The following is a 23,829-nucleotide window of genomic DNA, read 5'->3' on the forward strand; positions in this document are numbered from 1 at the left end:
AGCACATATGCATACCATATATACGGATGAAACTGGAGCCGATTATACAGAGTGAAGTAAGCCAGAAAGAAACGCACCAATACAGTATACTAACGCATATATATGGAATTTAGAAAGATGGTAACGATAACGCTGTATGCGAGACAGCAAAAGAGACACAGATGTATAGAACAGTCTTTTGGACTCTGTGGGAGAGGGTGAGGGTGGAATGGTTTTGGAGAATGGCATTGAAACACGTATATTATCATATATGAAACGAATTGCCATGATGACCTTGTATGCAAGACAGCAAAAAAGACACAGATGTGTATAACGGATTTTTGGACTCTGAGGGAGAGGGAGAGGGTGGGATGATTTGGAAGAATGGCATTGTAACAGGTATACTATCATGTAGGAATCGAATCGCCAGTCTATGTCCGACGCAGGATACAGCATGCTTGGGGCTGGTACATGGTGATGACCCAGAGAGATGTTATGGGGAGGGGGGTGGGAGGGGCGTTCATGTTTGGGAACGCATATACACCCGTGCTGGATTCATGTCAATGTATGGCAAAAACTATACAGTATTGTAAAGTAAAATAAAGTAAAAATAAAAATAAAAATAAAAAAAGCAGCAAAAAAAAAAAAAAAGAAACAAATTGCCAGTCCAGGTTTGATGCATGATACAGGATGCTTGGGGCTGGTACACTGGGATGACCCAGAGGGATGGTACAGGGAGGGAGGTGGGAGGGGGGCTCAGGATGGGGAGCACATGTACACCTATGGCAGATTCATGTTGATGTATGGCAAAATCAATATAATATAGTAATTAGCCTCCAATTAAAATTAATAAATTTATATTAAAAAATAAAGGCAAGGGAAAGCATTCAAGGTCTTAAGGATATCAAAATGTATTATAAAAAGATATATATTATATAACAGTTATGCATAAGTCATTATGTACATATAATTATATATATATTTATACCATATATATATATATATATATATATATAACATAATTGGGAAAAACTACAAACATTAAGAGCAAAGCAAAGTTGGACAATTAGACTATAAGTAATTCCTGAAACCAAGCGTTGCCCTGAGGGAAGCAGCCCTTGAACTCTGCTTTCATTGCCGTGGTTGGGGTGCAGAAGAGAGAAGGCAGGGATCCCGGTCTGCCCTAATAAGGAGAGAGGACACTGTATAAAGCTAGGACCTGAAAGACTGTACTCCCTGCATAAAGGTGATCTAGAAATAAACTCCACCATCCAGGAGAGAAAAGACAGGAAACACCTGGTCTTTAAACCTGGTGGGGAACTGTGGCTGGGTGCAGGGAGGGAGCCTTGAGAATGAGCACCCATTCTGTACGCTGTACCATACTCAGGCTACCTGTTACTCCAATAAACATCAAATGGAGAATTTAATTCAAAGTAATCAGGACTGACAGTGCCTTAGGCAACTGGCAGCAATAAATGCAAGCACTATTTCAGGCCAACAGAGGATTACACCCCACCGATTTCAGCAAGGGATTTTACACAGTGCTATGTGTTGGTTAAAACCCAGACCTAGGGCGAAGCTGAGGGGCTTCTTTCCTGTTTCCACCCCTAACACAGAGGTTCTGGCCAAGTTATCTCTTGTTTCAGCCTCTCATCTCAGGTTTCACATCTGCAAAATGGGATCATATAGCACTGATAACAATGGGTTGTTGCGAGAAATAAATGAGTTAATCTACATTAAATGTTTATGACTATATATATCTGGTATGTGATAAATACCAAATAAACTATTGGATATTAATGCTATTTGTTATCATTTTTATGTGTATTATTGTATACTATCTTCTTTATTCTTTAGCTTAATATTTTCTCCATTGTTCATTATTAGATTGCCAGATGTCTGTCATTTTCTATACACAGAAGCAGCTTTGAAAATTTTAATAGTTTTCTGTTTTTTTATTTTTCTTACTTCATGGACTTGTGCTGCTAACTTTATTTCCCTTCTGCTTTCCTCAGGTCCATACCACTGTTCTTGTCTAAATTACCAGTTGGAATGTGAGATTCATTGATCATCATCTTTGAGTAATGAAAGCGTTGAAGGGTATTAAAACATCTCCAGTGACAGCTTTGGGCACATGCCATAAACTTTATTGTGAAATGTTCTTCTTTTGCTGTTTCCAGAATAGGCAATCATTTTAATTTTTATTTCCTTTTTAATTAAATAAGCATTTAAAAAAATTCTTCACCCTCTCCTAATTTCCAAGTAGTTTGAACCACCCATTCAAAAATTTGTTTTTCCTTTAAAATTTTTTGAAAACTGAAGTATAGTTGATTTATAAAGTTGTGCCAATCTCTGATGTATAGCAAAGTGACTCAGTTATACACATGGAGAAATACTTTTTTAATATTCTTTTCCATTATGGTTTATCACAGGAGATTGAATATAGTCCCCTGTGCTACAGGGTAGGACCTTGTTTATCCATCCTATAGATAGGTTTACATCTGCTAATCCCAAATTCCCAGTTCTCCCCCCTCAACCCCCTCCCCTTGGCACAAATGAACCCATCTACAAACAGAAATAGACTCACAGACACAGAGATTAGACTTAAAAGTTTGTTTCTGACATGCAGTTTTACTACACTGTGGCCAAAAGTGGGGCCTATATAGTTTTTATGATTTGAATTTTAAGAAGGTTTTCTTTGGCCTTCAATTTATGTGCGTGTTTCATGAACACTTGAAAATCCATTTTCATTCCATTTTATGGATATGAAATTCGATACCTATTGATATGGAATAGTTTAATTTTTATTTATGTATTTATTTTTTCTTTCTTTTTTTAAATATAAATTTATTTAATTGGAGGTTAATTACTTTACAATATTGGATTGGTTTTGCCATATATCAACATGAATCCACCACAGGTATACATGTGGAATAGTTTTAAAACTATGTTTTTAAGAATACAATTTGTATTCTTAGTGGCTGAAATTCTCCCAATACATCTTCTATTTCTATCAGCTTTTGCTTTATATATTTGGAAGATTTCTACTTGGAAAACAGGTTGGCTATTATATCCTCTTGTGAAAACCACACTCCTTCAAATGTAATTAAATCAAGTACATTTAATTGGATAAAATTAATAATTTTGAACTGATGAAATTATTAATTTTATCCAATTAAATACATTTAATTATATTTGTATTCATCTGCAATTAACATATCTGTGCTGTATTTGTCTTCGTAAGTCTGAGACATAATATATATTTAATTTTAAACTCTATAATTTATATTAGGTGTGCTTCCTAAGCATAGTAAGCACACAGCTAAGATACCACTGTTGAATCAAGTACCAGAGTTTTGTCCAACAATAGAGGAGTTTAAGACATTTATATTGATTAAAACAAGGATGTTGGTTTTGTTTCTGAAATAGTACTTTTATGCTTTGAGTAAAAACTATTTTTGAGCTTTGAGAAAAAAATTTAAGTACATTACAAAGAGTCCTTTAAAATGTACAATTCAATGAAAGCATAGTCTGAAACTGCCACTGTGAGCACTTTCTAGAACAATTCCATCAGGCCCCAAAGTTTCGTCATGCCCCTTTGAAGGCAATCCCTATCACACTACCATTTGATCCCTAGTAACTTCTGACCTGCTTTCAGGAATTCCATATAAATGAAATGATATAACAGTCAGTCTTTTGTGCCTGGCTTTTTTCACTTAGCATACCACTTTGAGAGTCATCCATACTGTTACAGGCATCATATATTTCATTGCTGAGTGACATCCCACTGAATGGATATGCCACACTTGTCTTCTCCAATGGAGAGGCCCTAGAGTTCTATGAATGAAGTTATGTTTATTCACACACACATTTTTGTGTGCATGTACATTTTATTTCTCTTGAATGAATACCCAGGAGTGGAATCATTGAGCCATATTGTGAGTACAGGTTTTCTTGTTTTGTTTTGTTTTTTTGAGAAACCAGGGAATTGTTTTCCAAAGTAGTTGTACCATTTTATACTTCCACCAACAATGTATGAGAGTTCTGGCTGTTCCCCATTCCCAACAACACTCGTTATAGTCAGACTGTTTGACCTTAGTCATTGTAGTGACTGTGAAGATGAGAATCTTAATTTGCATTTCCCTGATGACTAACAATGTTGAACAGTTTTCAGAGATTTCATTTGGAGGCTATCTTTATGTCCTGTCCAGTGATATATCTCACAATATGATTGCCCATTTTCAAATTATGCATAAGAATCATTTATGCTTTTAAGAGTTCTCTATATACATTCCAGATACAAATCTTTCATCAGATATACGCTTTGCAAGCATCGTCTTCCAGACTGTGGCTTGTCATTTTATTTTCTTAATGTCTTTGGAAAAACAAAATCCAGCAGTCTAGGTGAAGTCCAATTTATCAATATCTTTCTATTTTAATTTGCATTTTTCATATCCTATTGACAAAATCTTTACCTAACTAAGATTTTCGCCCCTGTTTTCTTCTACCAGTTCTGCGTTTGTGGCTCTTACATTGAGGTGTGAGATTCAGTTCAAGTTAATTTTTGTATACGCTGTATATGCTGTGGAGTGCTTAGTCCCTCAGCCTTGCCTGACTCTTTGCAACTGTAGCCCACCAGGCTCCTTGGTTTACAGGGATTCTCCAGGCAAGAATACTGGAGTGGGTTGGCATGCCCTCCTCCAGGGGATCTTCCCAACTCAGGGACTGAACCCAGGTCTCCCTCACTGCAGGCGGATTCTTTACCATCCAAGCTCTTACACTGAGGTATAAATTTCAAGTTATTGTTTGCATATACTATATAGTGAAGGTCAAAATTCATTTTTCCACATATGGCTATTTAATACTGCAGCATCATTATTTTTTTCTCATTTTCTTTGCTTCCTACATATTTTATATAGTGTCTGTTTCCTTTGAGGTAATCATCTCCAATAATTTTAAATTTATTAAACTGTGGTGCTGGAGAAGGCTCTTGAGAGTCCCTTGGATAGCAAGGAGATCAAACCAATCAATCCTAAAGGAAATCAAACCTGAATACTCTTTGGAAGGACTGGTCCTTAAGCTCCAATACTTTGGCTACCTGATGCAAAGAGTCAGCTCACTGAAAAAAGCCCTTATGCTGGGAATGATTGAGGGCAAGAGGAGAAGGCAGTGACAGAGGATGAGATTGTTGGATGGCATCACTGATTCAATGGACATGAGTTTGAGCAAACTCCAGGAGATAGTGAAGGACAGGGAAGCCTAGTGTGCTGCAGTTCATGGGGTTGCAAAGAGTCTGACATGACTTAGCGACTGAAAAACAACATAACTTTACCAGTGATCACTTTTAAGCTATACAGAAACATCTATTTTTTCCTGATAATCAGAATGAAGGGTTAAATACTATCCGAGTTACCCCCCACAATGCCTGAAGCAAGGCAGGTTTCAAACCCATAATTCCAAAGCTGCTTTAAAATGCCTGTGATCAGCTGGTATGTTTGCAAGAGCAATGTTCGACATCTGCATTCCTCTTAGAAACTGACTTAAAATAATTATTTACAGATAACTCCATGTGTAACTTCTTCCAGTATATAATGCCTGCCCCCTTAAAACAAGACCTCTTCAATTATGAATATTCATTTTGATTGCTTTTTGGTTGGCTGGCAAATAGCTTATGATACTTTCTTCAAGAACTATATACTAGTGCATATTTTGTGAGCACTTGCAGAGCATTTCTCTTTTTTCTGTTGTCTTTTGCATAAGAGAACTTGACTGGTATTCTTGGGTCTCTGTCTTGCTCAAAACTCTATAGACATTGCAGTAGGACGTTTATTATTATAGCGAAAATTTTGGTTCTTCATACACAGGACGGTTTTCTCCACTTACCCTTGCCTTATGAGGTAGCCTTAGAGAGCAAGCTCTACCCTTTGCCCATGGTTCCAACCATATGTGGCTACTAAGCCTGTGAAATGTAGCCTGCTGAAGTTGAGAGAAATAAAACATGTGCTGGACTTCAAAGACTTCATGTAGGAAAAAGGTATGCCAGATATCTCATTAGTAATTTAAAAAATACTGATCCCATGTTGACATGATGCTATTTTAGATATACAGGATTAAATAAAATGTACTATTAAAATTCACTTCAATTGTTTCAGTTTGTTGGATCATAAAGAAGGCTGATCACCAAAGAATTGATGCCTTTGAACTGTGGTGCTAGAGAAGACTCTTGAGAGTCCCTTGGACTCCAAGGAGATCAAATTAGTCCATCCTAAAGGAAATCAACCCTGACTATTCATTGGAAGGACTGATGCTGAAGCTCCAATACTTTGGCTACCCGATGCAAAGAGCCAACTCATTGGAAAAGACCCTGATGCTGGGACAGATTGAAGGCAAAAGGAGAAAGGGGGTTAAAGAGGATGAGATGGTTAGATAGCATCACTGACTCAATGGACATGAATTTGAGCAAACTCCAGGAGATAGTGGAGGACTGAGGAACCTGGTCTGCTGCAGTCCATGGCGTTGCAAAGAGTTGGACACGACTTAGCAATTGAACAACAACAATAACAAGGGACCTTTTGCTTATGTGTGATTCATCATTACAGCTCTACTGGAAGGCAATGCTCAAGAGACAGACTACTCGGATTCCTATTTTGGTTCCATAGTATTGAGTGATTTCCACAAGTCTCTTTTATAAGTTTCTATTCCCTCACCTGGAAATGGGTGAAAATAGTTATACTCACCTCAAGGATTATTATGAAAATAAAATAAGATTATGCATGTGAAGCTATTAAGTTGGCACATAATCAATACTTATTAATGAGAATTATTCTTTTTTTAATGAGAATTATTCTTAAAGGAAGAATTTTTACTTTATAATTTATTTTTCTAACGGACTGGGAGAGAATATTTGCAAATGAGGCAACTAACAAGGGCTTTATTCCAAACCATACAAATAGCTTATACAACTCAATAAGAAAACAACAAACAATGCAAATGAAAAATGAGTAGAAAATCTAAATAGACATTTTCCCAAAGAAGACATATAGGGGGCCAGCAGATAAATGAAAAGATGTTCAACACAGCTAATTACAGAGAAATGCAAACCAAAACTACAATGAGGTACTACCTCACACTGATCAGAACAGCCATCATTAAAAAGTCTACAAATAACAAATGCTGGAGAGGGTGCAAAGAGAATCCTCCTGCACTGTTAGTGAGAAAGTAAGTTGGTATAACCACAATGGAGAACAGCATGGAGGTTCTTCAAAACATTAAAAATATAGTTGCCATGTGACCCAGCAATCCCATTCTTGGGCATGTATCCAGACAAAACTATAATTCAAACAGATACACGCACCCTAATGTTCACAGCAGCACTACTAATAATAGCCAAGACACGGATACACTCTAAATGTCCATTAACAGATAAATGGATAAAGAAGATGTGGTATATGTACACAATGGAATACCTCTCAGCCACAAAAAAGAATGAAATAGTGCCATTTGCAACAACATGGATGGATCCAGAGGTTATCATACTGAGTGAAGTAAATCAGAAAGAGAGAAACAAATACCATATGCTACCCCTTATATGTAGAGTCTAAAATATGACCCAGCTGAACTTATCTACAAAACAGAAACAGACTCACAGACACAGAGAACAGATTTTCAGTTGCTAATGGGGAGAGGGCATGGGGGAGGGATGAATGGGGAGTTTGGGATTAGCAGATGCAAACCAGTATATACAGAATGGATAAATAGCAAGGTCGTACTGTATATTCAACATCCCACGATAAACCACATGGAAAATGAGAGGAAAAAGAATATTATAAATATATATATATATATAAAACTGATTCTCTTTGTTATACAATGAAAATTGATGCAACATTGTAAATCACCTATACTTCAATAAAATAAACTGAAAAATTTTGTTTCCAGGGTGTAGCCTGATGTAGGCAACTTACCACTGATTTGACCTGGATTGTAGGGGCCCCTTTTGATCTACCTGCATAGAATTGTTTTCTGCTCCTGACAATTTTTCTTAGATTTCATCAAACTCTGGAGGAACCATCTAACACCTTGACTTTGAAGTGATGAGCCTACAGCCCTTAATTTTCATTAGCTTTTCACACTCAGTCACTCCATGCCAAAAATGTACCTCCTCTAAAACACTGAAGTTCTAATGTTTCACTCCCCAAATCCAGCCTTTTATTCTTTCAAAGCATTTGGACAGAAACTCCTGTTCTCACTATAAAAATTTTCTAACCACACCATAATCTCCAGTTTGCTCTGGTTGTTACTTTTCACTATCCATGAAATAAATACCTCTGGTCTCTTTTTCACTCTTTTTTATTTTTGGGGGGTGCAGCTCACATTCCCAAAATCCATCATTACAGCTACCCTCTTGAATCACTGAAGGTGTTTTTCAACTCAACTTCTGAGCAGGTAAGATCTGTGGTTCAAGAGAACAACAGTGTATTGAAGGCCAAGAGAATTAGATTCTAGCATCACTTAGACCTCTGATTAGCAGCATGCTGCTAATTCCTTTGATAAGTTTTTATTAACCACAGAAAACATATGATGTTCTTATAGCATGGGATTCTTGAAAACACACAATGAAACCAGGTACAGGAAAAGCATTTCCTTCTTTATCAAGAGGAATGGACAAGAAAACCACAGCAATGAAAATGCAAAGGGATCAGTGTTCCAGATGGGGAAAGGGTGAGTCAGGGGACATTTAATTGCTTTAAAAATGAGTTTAAGTCTGAGCTCAGACCAATTACAGCTCCAGCTGGGGTATGTCACATACACCCATCTGGAACAACTGCTGTATTCTGAAGAACCACAGAGAATGGCAGACATGAATGAGAGAGAAAAAAGTGAGCCCATTCATGGAAGATAAGAACTCAGAAACCACTTATCATGTTAACAGGTCAGAGGACACATTTAAGTGTTAACTAGGCTCCTTGCCATTCTGATCATGGCTGAGGGAACGGGGATGATGAACAGTGGACTCAGTAAATACAATGGGTCCTCAACCCCCTGTCTGACTTACTCTGCAGATCCAAGACAGAACTCATGCAATTTATGGAAACCACCACGAGCCAGGTTTTATCCTAAATCCTGGGCCTAAAGATAAATGGTATAGGCCTTGTCGTCCAGCTCCTCCCAGTCTGGTGAGGAAGGCAGACAAGTGACCAGATAATGACAGATACACTCACATTTGGCCTTTCTTAATACTCAGGACCAATGTGGGGGAGGGGGGAGATAAAAAAGATGAAGATTTCAGCATAGCACAAGGTGAACATTTCTAATCGTGTTTCTAAATATGGAACAAGGTCCTCTGGGAGGTAATGATCTCTTATCTCTGGAAGGACTCAAAAAGAGAAGATTAATGACCATTTATATAGAATATTATAGACGAAAATGGGAGGTTATGCTAGATGAATGCCAAGTTCCTGCCTAATTAAGATTCTATGATTCTCAAAAGGGGACAGGGCCCATTCATTAAGACACTATGTTACATAAAGAAACATTTGCCTGAGCACAAAGTGAATTGTACAACTGACACAATTTCTTTTCTAACACAGATGAGTTTCTGTTGGTTGTCTACAAGGTTCCATGTTTCATATTTAAAAGCCGAAGATCAGTCTTCTGAATACAGAATAGCATGTTACACGTCACTCATCCACATTTGTTCTGTGACCTCATGCTCACTATCAGAGAGAAAAGCCTGACACAAGGGCCTGAGGTACATCGCAGGCCTTAAAGAACCAGCTCCCCCATTCACAAATCATGCGTATAATCTAGGAATCATAAAACAATAAAGCAAGTGGGAGAATGCCACCTTTTCCAAACCTGGAAGCCTCAGCCAGTCCTCCTGCACAATGTTTGACCTACAAGCAGAGGAAGAACAAGAGCCTACATTCATAAACTCTTCTAGGAAAGCAATCTAAAACATACACCCTCTAAGGAGTGGTCAGTGGTCACCTGTTTCTTCGACGTAGGGGAAGAAGTGTGCTGATGTGGTAGGTTTGGAAAAGAGAAGATTTAAGAGGTTAATTGCAGCCATCTTCAAATACACCGAAGAGGAAGGGAAGGAAACAGAATCTGCTGAGGGCCTTCGCTGCTGCTGTTCAGTCGCTAAGTTGTGTCTGAATCTTTGCAACTCCATGGTCCAAAAGCAGAAGAGGGTGGCAGAGGATGAGATGAGATGGTTGAGGGCCTACTATGTGTCAAGCACCATGCTTTCCATTATAAGACTTCATTTAACTGCATCTCTTCACCATTAAAGGGGACCTAGAGCTACCAACATTGAAAGATGATCATTCTTCTCATTACCATATAATTAGTGATGCCGGACAAGGTAATTCTAAAGACCAAATATCGCTTGCTTCATCTCTCATTCTTATGCAGGGCATCTCTGTAACATATCCTACCCTCCATGAGAAAGACACATCTGGGGGAGTTGGTCCTTCATCTGCAGGTCAAGTCTAATCAGAACTGCTCCAGCCCATGGGGGTATTTTGTCACTGCACTGGAAGCTTGGCCATTGCCAAGTGTGTGATCCCCCTCGAACTATAATCCAGGCCCCGAGATCATACAATCTGAATCCAATTTGAGGAAGAGGACTGATTGGAAAGAATCCTATGTGAGATTCTGGTCAATCTGCTTAACCCTCCACCACGAGGGCTCATTTGCCAAAAATATAGCTACGAGCATTGAGCTTCTTTTTAACCCTGAGACTCTTTGAGTTCATGTCATTATCAATCCCTGCCGAGTGGGCATGCCCATCACTCAGGAGGCATAGCTTCCTAGGAAACAGGTGAGGCAGGCAGTCATGTCTCCACCTGCCCCAGGAAGAGGAACAATAGACGTTTGTCTCCCAGAGGACAGCAGGTGATGAAAGACGGCGGTTTTCTAAAGAGAACCTCTACAATACTCCATAGGGACCAGCACAAAGGCAATTGAATGTGAGTAGGAAGCCAATTTTTAGAGTCGACCATCAACACCTTCTGTAACCACAGTCCTGAATCCTACTTCATCGTCTTTCTGATGCTGGTAACGAGCAGGCATCAGGTCTAAGAGAAAAGGAGATAAATGAGGGCTCCCAGTGAGACAGGGGCCTCATGAAACAGCCCCTGCCCCAGACACTTCCCTTCCTGAGCTCTGGATTATCCCCCAGTGGGGGCCAGGGGTGACGTCCCGGGCCAACCAGGGGCAAGATCAAAGGCAGGGTATTCAGGGCCTCGTCTGAATACTGACAAATATCTTGCTGATTTAAGGCAAACTGTCCAAAGTGAGGACTGCTTAGTTTAGTGATCCTTGGACGGCAGGGATGGGGCCGTCCCAGCTCTCAGCAGCATCATTAGTAAAACACACTTTCGTCCACAGCAGGAAGGCCGCTCCCCGCAGGCCTTTAAATGGAGGAGTCACGCTTAACACATTTGTTCTTCAGGAACAACCAGAAAAAGAACAGCACCGAGAGCTCAGAGGACCTTTGTCTAGACACAGTTGTGGTATCTTAGCTTAAAAACAGGCCACAGTGAAGGAACCAGAACAGAGGAGAGAGAACATGGATTGTGGAGTCAGTTCTGGGTTTTAGTCCTGGCTCTGCCATGTACTGGGCCTCCCAGGTGGCTCAGTGGTAAAGAATCCACTTGCCAATTCAGGAGATGTGGGTTCTATCCCTGGGTGGGGAATATCAGCTAGAGGAGAAAATGGCAACCCACTCCAGTATTCTTGCCTCAGAAATCCCCTGGACCGAGCAGCCTGGTGGGCTACAGTCCATGGGGTCACAAAAGAGTTGGATATGACTCAGCAACTAAACGACAACAACTGCTACATACTAGCTATGCATGTGATTGGGGGGTTAGTATTTTATTTCCTTAACCCTCAGTTTCCTCATCTGTAAAATGGGGATCATTATAGAATCAGTCCACAGAGTTATGGTGAGCATTCCATGTGAAAACCATGGAACATAAGAGAGACATTGTTCCATATATAGCAGAGGTTACATTGTAGCCTGGGCTTCCCTGGTGGCTCAGACAGTAAAGAATCTGCCTGCAATGCAGATGTGGGTTCAATCTCTGGGCCGAGAAGATCTCCTGGAGAAGAGAATGGCTACCTACACACTCCAATATTCTTTCCTGGAGAATTCCACGGACAGAGGAACCTGGCAAGCTACAGTCTATGGGGTCGCAATGAGTAGAACATCAATGAGTGACTAACACACACCATAGTATATGGGGTTCAAAGTCACTGCAAACGGAATTCTGAGTTCAAGTGCAAGTCAACAGTGGCAACCTCATCCCCCAGTCAGGTGGCAGCCCACATTCCCTCCTTTTCTTCAGATCCATCCCACCTCCATGTCTGCTGAGTTACATGACCCCGGATCTCACACCATTTCATTTGGAAAGGAAAAATCAAATAGCGGTCTCGGCATTTATTCACTGCCTAATCTCAGGGAAATATCCTTCACCTCTATGCTTCAGTTTACAAAGTGCCTGTGAGATGGAGGTAATGAAGCTCCTCTTTCCACCCCACAGGGCGGTCCCAAGACGTGAGTGATGCATGCCACCACCTGCAAAGCTCCATGCAAATAGAAGGCGTGGTCCTCATCCTGCTGCTCCCTCCCCTGGTGACAGGGGCTTTCCTGTCCTGAGTGGGTGTGGAGGCACTCAGTCCTGGGAGCCTGTGGGTCTGGGAACTAGAAAGCCAGAAATGAACGAGCCACAAAAACATCAGAAAGACCAATGAGTGTTTCACAGGCCACGGGGATGAGCATGCTGAGCGATCACTGTTTGCAAACCCGCACTAACTGGTCATTACAGAGAGAAGCGTACCAGTCCAGCGCAAATTTCTCACAGCTTGTTTTTAATCACACACTGATCCTTCATAATTTCCTTTCCCCTGTTTGTCCATTCTCCAGCACTAACAGACAGAGTAAGGGCCCCACAGGAGTATTTCTGAGAAATGTCATTTCCAACAGCTATATAAAATGATTTCTCAGCCGTATCGGGGGAGGCCATCTTATGCGTCTGCTGTGGGTACCGTCCGATACGTTTCCTGGATGCAAGTGCAGAATCAGCATGATTCCACGTCATCATCTGTCCCTCCTCTAACATCATCTGGTGGATGGTGTTTCAATACATCCCCTTCCTGGTTTACCTGTCATGGAAAGACGCCTGCCCCACGGCTGCTCTTGGGCTTAAGGTGGGTTGGCACAGACGGAGACGTTTTCTCTGTGCTACTGCAGGGTCAGACAAACACCTGGCTGTCTGCCAGTGCCCTGAGGTACAACGGGCCTCAGGAATGTGGTACGTCCTGACAGTGATCCAGAACTCCTTCCTCAATCTAATGTCCATTGACAGATGAATGGATAAAGATGGATAAAGATGTGGTACAGATACACAATGGAATACTATTCAGCCATAAAGAGGGCGATGGTTCCATTTGCAGCAACACCAAGGCAACTAGAGATTATCACACTAAGTAAAGTTAGTCAGACAAACAGGCATCAAATATCACTTATATGTGGAATCTAAAATATGACACAAATGAACATATGTATGAAACAGAAATAGAATGACAGACATAGAGAACAGACTGGTTGCCAAGGCGGAGTGGGTTGGGGGAGGGACGGATTGGGAGTTTGGGATCAGATGCAAACTCTTTTATGTATAGAGGATGGGTAAATCACAGGATCCTACTGTAAACCACAGGGAACTATATTTAATATCCTGTGATAAACAATAATGGAAAAGAATATAAAAAAGAATGCATATATATATTAATATATGCTCAGTTGCATCTGACTCTTTGCAAACCCAAGGTCTGTAGCCTGCCAGGCTCCTCTGTCCTACAATTTTCCAGGCAAGAATACTGGAATGAGTTGCCATTTCCTACTTCAATACACATGCGCGTGCACACACACACACACACACACACACACACAATTGAATTACTTTGCTGTACAGCAGAAATTAACACAACATTCCAAATCAACTATACTCCAATTAAAAAAAAACAAACTGAAATCCTTTCCTAATGACTTTGCGTCTGTCTCTTAGGCACCCAGCACTGAGTTTACTGCATATTCATTTAGCAAACATTTTCATAGGCCAGGCATCAAGCCAGGTGGTAGGGATACAAGAGTGATAAAAAACAGAAGCCTAGCTCTTTTGGACCCTACACTTGAGGGAAGGTAGACATTTACCTGCTCATCACACAAAGGCAGGAAAGTTTACACTCAGTGGTGAGTTTCCAGAAGAAACGTATGTGATCCTCCAAGAAGGTATAACAAAGCCCTATGAGATGATGAAAGCAGAGAAGGTTTCCTCAAGTACACAGAGGTTCAGCAAAATAATAGGGAATTAATTAGCGATGGGGAAAGAACAGACTCCAAATACAACAGACAGAAGAAATAGCTTGTGCAAAGGCCCCCAGCAGAAGGGAAGGAGCAGAGCAGCCTGGAAAATTCAGCAGGTGAGCAGTGGTGCTAACAATACTGGAAGAAGTTGGAAGGAGGCAGGAGCCAGAAACACAACTCAGTTAAGGACTGTACTCTCCATCCTAAAAGCACCAGGAAACCATCAGAGATTTTACACAGAGGACAGGGATGGTGTGGTTGGGCTTTCCTATGGGAAAGTTGATTTATGTTACTGATGAAGAACAGATTCAGTAAAGGAGATGTAGGCAGATAAGAAGGGAAGAGACTTGTCTGGGGAAAAATCTCACATGCTTAGACTATGATAGTGTCAGGGGAGATGGAAACAAGCTTGGACCTCGAATGGTCAGATACAGAGAGAGGGAAAGGGACTCGTTGAAGGCAGACTCTTAGTTCTGGATGAGCAGCTAAGTAGACGGTGGTGCTAGATATGCGGAAGGCTCAGGTCGGGAGAGTGGGCAGATCGTGATTTAGGTTTTTCAAGCAGAATTATGCATAAATTATTATGACTGTTCTCATGAATTGTGGAAAAATTACATTTTACAGAATGCCTCATACTCATCGTCCTTACTGGATTCTGACAACTCGCCTTATGGGATACAGGACTGTGGGTGATAGACGTTTAAGTGGTAAGGAAATGAAATGCAGGTGGGAGGGACTTCGCGTTGCAGTCATGAGTAGAAGGCAGGGTCAAGGGCAGGACTCCGGAGACCATATCCTTCAGAATACATCACATGGCAATTTTCTTATTTTTTAAGCCATGCAGTCTTCAAATGGATAAAAATTCAGTGTGCAGGCTTCCCTAGTGGTCTAGTGGTTAAGAATCTGCCTCCCAATGTAGGGGACACGGGTTTGATCTCCAGGCTGGGAAGAGTCCACATGCTATGGAGCGGCTAAGCCCTTGTGCCACAACTATGGAGCCCACACTTTAGAGCCCATGCTCCATAACAAGAGAAGCCACCGCAATGAGAAGCCCACGCACCCCAACAAAGAGTCGCCCCTGCTCGCCGCAACTGGAGAAAGCAACGAAACAATGAAGACCCAGTGTGGCCCAAAGAATTAAAAAAGTGTGTAAACATAATGGATACTTGGATTCATGTGGGCATGATGGAGTCAGAACTCCAGTCTTTCCCAATCTCACCTGCCTCCTTTCTTCCAGGACCCTAAGAAAGTCTTGGGGTTCCCAGGGGCAGGTTACATACAGGGCACAGCGCCTTACCTTTCAACCTCCCAATGGCCCAGGGATTTCCCTGCAGGCCATACAGTTAAGAGCATTTTAATCCTACATTGCCAGGGCTACAAAGGGGAATAAGGGACTATCAAGAACCTGCCGCATCTCAGGCACTGCTGGGTCTTCACGTGAGTTATCTTATTTAATCCAGTATCTTCCTCTGTGTCTGGTAGTGTCCTACCCATTTGGCTCAGAGGTAAAGAATCTGCCCGTGATGTGGGAGACCAGGGTTTGATCCTTGGGTCAGGAAGATTCCTTGGGTCAGGAAGGGAATGGCTACCCACTCCAGTATTCTTGCCTGGAGAATTCCATGGACAGAGGAGCCTGGCAGGGTTAAATTAGTCCACAGGGTTGCAAAGAGTTGGACACAGCTGATTGACTAACACTTTCATTTTTCACTTTCACGGCTCAAACCCAAGTCAGACAGCTCTTTAGTGGCAAGATGGAATACGAAGTTGGGGTTTTTTCAACCATTCCGTGTTCTCTTAAAAAGTAGGGGTGGTCCAGGCTTACAGAGCACAGATTTGGAACCACATGAAGACAGAAGAAGCTGCCTTCTGTGCCAGACACAGCTCCTCCCTTCCCGTAGCTCTTCCCCATGGAACTGGTGCTCAGACCCTGGGAGACAGAGTGGCTTGCTTTCACCTTAATTAGTGCAGCAATTTGCTAAATTTTGTTTTTCCCTTTTTAAGAGTGTTAATCAATTTTAGCTCAGAATAGATTGGAATGGCACACAAATTGCCACGACAATCCCCAAATGCTAAATTCTCAACATCTCGATCAACCTCAGAGCCTGAAATATGGGAAAATCAGAAACTCTGGCCGGCATCTCAGTGATCTATTTAAAATGTTACGGCTCTGAAATGAAAAGATAATGGCTTTATGAGGTTTAGAACAAGCAATTTGCTAAAATCAGCCTCATGCCTAGGTGTTTAGTCCTTCCCAAGGTGACTGGAGATGGAGCAGCCACAGTTTCTGCAACGTTACGTGTTCCACTAATAACAGCAATTTGTAAAATCCACTAGCAGCACAGGGTAACAACCAATGCACCAGAAATACAGGCCAGAACGAGACATGTTCCCAGCCCCGTCCCCCATCAAGAAGGGTCTAAACTAAAGCAGCAGTTGGACAAGTGAACAGAGAAGATCTTCCTCTTCCCTGAGGGAGTCGCAGAAAGATCTCAGAGCAGGTGGCCACTGAGCTGAGACCCGAAGGGTGAGTGGAGTGGTGACAAAGTAGCTGGAAGGGGATGTCGGATAGAAGGAAAGGCTCAAACACAGGAAGGAGGGCAGAGAGCCCAGAGGTGGTTTCTTGGAGCTAAGTAATAAGTGAATTTGCAGGAACGGCCAGAGACAAGACTGGAAGAAGGGTCTAGAGCCAGAAGATGAAGGGCGTTTTAATCAGACTGTGAAACTCAAGCTTGACGCAGACCACGTGGTACCACGGCAGGATTTCAAGTAAGGTAATGATGTGGCCAAACGATCTTCATTTGGTTGAAACCTTCTGGCCCAACATAATCCTTCATATTTATTCAGCCTAATCTTGTGGGGGTTATTCGGCCATGCCACATGGCATGAAGGATCTTAGTTCCTCAACAAGGGATCGAACCTGTGGCCCCTGCAATGGAAGTGCAGAGTCTGAACCAAGGGACTGCTAGGGAAGTCTCTATTCAGCATAGTCTTTTAAAGCACACTCAGATATATTCTCTCATTTGAGCCATTACTCCACGAGGTTGTTGTTATAATCACATTTCTACTCATGAAAACTCAGATCCAGCAAAGGTATAACTTTGTGTCTTATGACCAGTAAATGACAATACACAAGTTCAAACCCAGTCCCATCACACTCTGAGTTCAGTGCTGACCTGACCAGGTAATCAAATTCTCTAGATATCAGCCACCATGGGCCTCCTTTAGATACAGACCAGGCCAGAGGCCTCCAGCCTCCATAGAAACGCTTGGTGGTCAGAATTGCATGGAACAACATGTATCCTGTGCTAAAGAGGTGGTTACTTTAATGCTTGAGATAATCAAATCAATTTCAAGTGGCAAAAACCCTCAGGTACACCTGGACGTTTCCAGTTGGGAGTTGAGATTTCTGCCTTTGCTTCTGTCCACTAAACCATAAACAAGAAAAGCATGACTCCCTTCCCATCAGTACCTTGAGCTCATCAGCGTTGTAGAAGTCTACACGCACCGCTGGTACCATCCAGGTCTGGAAGAGTGTTGCCAGGATCTGCTCGGCGATGGAGTCAGCGATGAGGTGGAAATGGAGGGGGTTCCGCCTGTGGGCAGTGAGAGGAGGAGTCAGGAGGGAGAACCAAGACCTTTGCATTCTAGCCACAAAAACCCGCTCCTACCAACCGGTAATATTTGGGTTCGCCAGTGCTCAGTGGTAAAGAATCCTCCTGCAAAGCAGATGTGGGTTCGATCTCCGGGTCGGGAAGATCCCCTAGAGAAGGGAATGGCTACCCACTCCAGTATTTTTGCCTGGGATGTCCTGTGGACAGAAGAGCTGGGTAGGCTACAGTCCACAGGGTCATAAAGAGTTGGGCACGACCGAAGCAACTGAGCACACACACAACCAATGTGTAACAGCAACGGGGAAGGTCAACCAGGCATGTTGCCCCACCAGTGCCTGCTGGGGAGGTCAGGGGTGACAAGGGGAGAGGACATCTAATCCAACCTCAAGATTTCAGAGACATGGCAACTCCAAGGACCGGAGAGGGTAAAATCATCGGTGACACTCCATGCAAGCCAACCACCATACCTGCTATTAGGGCATCTGTATTTCCAAAAATCATAGCGTGTGTACAATTTGGTCAATGCTTTATCTTTACCACCTGGATGTAGTGGCCTCAGTGAAGCACGTGGACAGAGGATGAGGTCTTTAGACTGGCTGTATGGAGCTGGAAAGTACTTCTCTCATAGCACAGCACTAAATCTCTCCTTCTGCTTGTTCCCCTCCATGTCCATTACCACCCCCAGGGAGCCACAGTGGCATCACCTGGGGCCCCCATTACTGAATATCAGCTCATCCTCATATGTAATATTTCTAAGGTCTTTATCATTCCATCTCAGTCGGCCCGCTGTCACACTGAGCCAGCATCCAAAATACAAACGAGCAGCACACAAGGGCAAAGCTTCTGATTCAAATGTAAATAGGTCTGAAGCCCAGATCTAGCATCTATGGAGGGGGCTTTGAACATGTCACTTATACCTCCGCACTGCCTCTTCATTGTGCACAATGAAGAGTCCCCTTGGGGCTACGGGGTCAGTTAGATGGGATTAGCAGTACAATACTCGCTGCACCTCAACAACAAACACGCTGCTGCTAAGTCACTTCAGTCATGTCTGACTCTGTGCGACCCCATAGACGGTAGCCCACCAGGCTCCCCGTCCCTGGAATTCTCCATAGAGGCTTGTGGAGAGGGGAGGAGAGGATGAGATGTATGGAAAGAGTAACATGGGAACTTACAAGAACACTGGAGTGGGTTGCCATTTCCTTCTCCAAAACAACAAACATAGGTGGGATAATAATAGACAGTGGAGCTGCCTTCCTGAGGGACTGCCAGGCACAAAGCCACAGTTCAACTCAGCAGAAATACTACCACAGATACCATAGTGCTAATAATAATAAGAGAATGCACTGTGGTGAAGGAGCACCTCTGAGAAATCTAAAGATGAGAAGGACCCCATCCCCCTGCCCCAATCTCAAGGAGCTCTTACCATTTAAAGAGATAGTTAAATATAGACAAAATTAAATATAAACAGGAGGTGGGATGTGGTAACAGCTACAACAGAAGACAAGGTTCCATCAGACTAAAGAAAATGAAAGGCGAGTCTGGACTGGGTCAGAAGGATGTGTAAGCACTGGGGGAGGCTTTATCCTTGGCACAGGAAGGAAAGGAAGAGGGGACATGATCCAGGGAGAATAATAAGAGATGGAATGGAGCCCAGCAGGCACTGAGAGTGTGTTGGGACAGGAAGGTTAGCAGGGACTCGGGGGTTGGAACAGAGAAGGGGAGAGATGCAGGCATATAGTAAGCAGTGCAATCAACAGTCTGTACTTCATCAGCTCAGCAGAGGGAGTCACACGACCTGCCCCATAGCTCTCAACCCCTGTACAGTCGCTCCCCAGCACTGTTTGAAGTTCCAGACACATAAATGTCTTTCAACTCTCCCTTCCCCCATGCACTCTTTCCACCCAGGGCTTTGCGTATGTGGTTTACTGGGTAGGAAATCCTCATGCATTTGCTTATTCTACACTTACTGAACACCTGTTAATCACCAAGCGATGAGCAGGATCCTGGGGACATGGTGGTAAGACCCACCATCCTTGCTCTCACATATTCCAGTCCTGTCCTCTCCGTCCTCTTCCTCCCTCACTTTCACAGTCGCCACTCAGCATCTGGTTCTCTCTCACCCGGCCTTCACTTCTGAGGTCGGCCATCGGGTGCTCCTGGAATCCCGCCCTGGTGACCCGTGATGAGGTCAGGGGCCCTTCCTAACACACAGTCCTCTCAGCATCTGTACAATCCTTAGGCTGTCACTGTCTGTTTACTTGTCTGCGTCCCTCCTTGACTGTGAGCTTAAAAAGACAAAGGATAATGCCAGTGATGCCGAGTCCCAGGATGGAGCTCCACGCCTCAGATGCAGTAAGAGTTCGATTAAAAAAAACGAATGTGAAATGAAAACCTGACTTCACGTCTAGAGAAGAGCAACAAAGAACGAAGGAGTCAAAGCTTGAGGGATTTCAGAAGAAGAGGTCTCGGATATGAGGACGCTAGCGAGGAAGAGGAAGGCAGCGGGGCTCCCTGGGCTGGTGGTGATGCCCCTAGGACAGAGGACACGGGAAGAAAGGCACACTGGAGGGAGATGGTGGGCTTGGTATTGGATACAGCGAGTTGAAGGTGAGGGTAGCAAAGCCAAGTGGAGCTGGGAGGATGAGTCTAGACCTGAAGAACGTTATTATCCAAGGTCAATCTGCCAAACACATAATAGGTGCTCAAGGGTGCTGAGCTGAATCACTGACTCAAAGAAGCCATCAGAACCACTGAACTTCTCCACGGTACCCACTGCCTGAACACAGCAAACTCTCCAATTAAACCACGTATGCTCAGGAGCAAGTGGCGTGCGTGCCCTACAGCCTTCCTGGAAGCTCTATAGGAAGCTGCCAGCTGCCATTGCTTCCTGAGGTCCTAAGAGATGGCCAGAGGCATCAGGGAGTGATGATGTGCTTGCTCACTGGCCAGTGACTTAACCTGGATGCTAGGCCAGGGGTAACCTGTCACTCCTTGGAAGACAGAGGGTCCCTTTAGCCCTCAGTATTGGCACAACCACCTCCCTCTCCCACGGGAGGCACAAAGGAATCTTACGTATGAAGAATGGATAAATGTAAACTGTGTAATTGTCAACTTGCATTTTTATCCATGGTGGAGGGATGGCATAATTTTAGATATGGGGATAACAATACCAAACAAACCAAGCTACACATAGTTGCTCTAACACATCACATTTCCTACACATCTGTATCTTTGCCTGTGCTGTTCCTTCCCCACAGAATTCTCCCCAGTGCCTGTGATTTCCTGTTCATCCCTTCAAACTGTTTGTCAGTCATCTCCTCTGTGATTGCCTCCAACGAAAAGCTAACTGAGCACTCACAGCGAAGCACCGTGAGATCAAATTCAAACACCTGTATTCAAGGCAGTATGGTACTGACACAAAAACAGAAATAGAGACCAATGGAGTAAGACAGAGAGCCCAGAAATAAACCCATGCACCCTGGGATGACCCAGAGAGATGGTATGGGGAGGGAGGTGGGAGAGGGGTTCAGGATTGGAACACGTGTAACCCGTGGCGGATTCATGTTGATGCATGGCAAAACCAATACAGTATTGTACACTAAAATAAAAAAATAAACCCATGCACCTACGGGCACCTTACTTTTGACAAAGGGGGCAAGCATATACAATGGGACAAAGACAGCCTCTTCAATAAATGGTGCTGGGAAAACTGGACAGCTACATGCAAAAGAACGAAATTAGAACACTTCCTAACACCATACACAAAGATAAACTCAAAACGAATTAAAGACCTAAATGTAAGGTCAGAAATTATAAAACTCTTAGAGGAAAACAGAAGCAGAACAAACAATGACATAAAGCAAAGCAAGATCCTCTCTGACCCACCTCCTAGAGTAACAGAAATAAAAACAAAAGTAAACAGGTGGGACCTGATTAAACTTAAAAGCTTTTGCACAGCAAAGGGAACTATAAGCAAGATGAAAAGACAACCCTCACAATGGGAGAAAATAATAACAAATGAAACAACTGACAGAGGATTCATTTCCAAAATACACAAGCAGCTCATACAACTCAGTACCAGAATAACAAGCAACCCAATCAAAAAATGGGAAAAAGACCTAAACAGATAATTCCCCAAAGAAGACATACTGATGACTAACAAACACATGAAAAGATGCTCAACATCGCTCATTATTAGAGAAAGGCTAATCAAAACACTGCAGTGAGATATCACCTCACACTGATCAGAATGGCCATCATCAAAAAGTCTGTAAACAATAAATGCTGGAGAGGGTGTGGAGAAAAGGCAATGCTCTTGCACTGTTAGTGGGAATGTAAATTGATGCAGCCACTGTGGAAGACAGTATGGAGATTCCTTGAAAAGCTAGGAATAAAACCACCGTATGACCCAGAAATCCCACTCCTAGGCATATACCCTGAGGAATTCAAAATTGAAAAAGAGTTCATTGCAGCACTGTTTATGATAGCTAGAACATGGAAGCAACCTAGATGCCCATTGACGGATGAATGGATAAAGTTGTGGTACATACACACAATGGAATGTTACTCAGTTATAAACATGAACGCATTTGAGTCAGTTCTAATGAAGTGGATGAACCTAGAACCTATTATACAGAGTGAAGTCAGTCAGAAAGAGAAAGATAAATATTGTATTCTAACGTATATATACAGAATCTAGAAAAATGGTATAAAGAATTTATTTATAGGGCAGCAGTGGAGAAACAGACAGAGACATGAAGACTTATGGACAGACATAGAGGCTTATGGATGTGGGGAGAGTGGGGGAGAGGATGAGATGCATGGCAAGAGTAACATGGAGACTTACATTACCATATGTAAAATAGACAGCCAATGGGAATTTGCTGTATGGCTCAGGAAACTCAAACAGGGGCTCTGTATCAACCGAGAGGGGTGGGATGGGGAGAGAGATGGGAGGAGGTTTCAAAAGGGAGGGGATATATGTATACTTATGGCTGATTCATGCAGAGGTTTGACAGAAAACAAATTCTGTAAAGCAATTATCCTTCAATAAAACAAACAAACAAACAATTCAAATACCTGGCTTCTTCCCTCCACCATGAGGCCTCCAAGGACAGCAGCCATCTTTTCTTTTCCACCCCCAGTGCTGGGCAGAGAGGCTGGCAAATAACGTGTGCTCAAGAAACACCCATACAACAGGGAAAGAAAGCCAGCGCTCTCTCCTTCCCCATCACTGTTCACATTTCCCATAAGAAGTGAAAGCAGCTGAGGACACGCTTACATCAATGGTTCAGGGCTGGCGTTCTGCTCAAGAACACTTGGGTCGGAACCCTGGCTGCATTAATGACAAGTGAATGCAAGCCTGTGACTTCATCTCTCTAGGCCTCAATTTCTCTTCAAATCGGGAACAATAATGTGTAAGCAGCAGTATCAATATATTGGCTAATTGTGACATGTGATATATATAAAGTGCTTAGCAAAATGCCTGGCACGTGGGTAATATTTCAATACATGTTAATAATTGGTATGGTCTGAATGTTCGTTGACCCCCACCCCAAATTCATTATGTGGAACCCTAACCCCTCGGGTGAGAGTACCAGGAGGTGGGGCCTTTGGGAGGTGAATAGGTCCCTGGGCAGAGTCCTCCTGAAAGGGGTTAGTGCCCTTACGAAAGAGGCTCCTTGGCTTGTTTAACACAGGAGAACACAGAAGGCAGTCTGCAGTCTGTGATCAGGAAGTCAGCCCCCGCCAGAGCCAGGTCATGCTGGTGTCATGACCTTGGACTTCCTAGCCTCCAGAACTGAGGGGAAAAAATAAATTCCTGTTGTTTATGAGCCACCTGGTCTGTGCTGTTTTGTTACAGCT

The 23,829-nt window shown here is 42.8% G+C and overlaps 1 protein-coding gene across 3 annotated transcripts in view; it reads right to left on the minus strand.

The window, feature by feature from the left end:
• The window catches only part of LARGE1 (LARGE xylosyl- and glucuronyltransferase 1), a 447,934-nt gene that overhangs the window by 278,185 nt on the left and 145,920 nt on the right, over nucleotides 1–23,829 (minus strand). For all 3 annotated transcript variants that reach the window (XM_068970493.1, XM_068970492.1, XM_068970491.1), the window contains exon 4: nucleotides 17,820–17,943. In XM_068970493.1, coding sequence (XP_068826594.1) covers nucleotides 17,820–17,943 — 124 coding nt within the window. The remainder of the gene's footprint in view (nucleotides 1–17,819; nucleotides 17,944–23,829) is intronic.

The sequence above is a fragment of the Capricornis sumatraensis genome, chromosome 4 (assembly GCF_032405125.1).
Source record: "Capricornis sumatraensis isolate serow.1 chromosome 4, serow.2, whole genome shotgun sequence".
Taxonomy (NCBI): domain Eukaryota; kingdom Metazoa; phylum Chordata; class Mammalia; order Artiodactyla; family Bovidae; genus Capricornis; species Capricornis sumatraensis.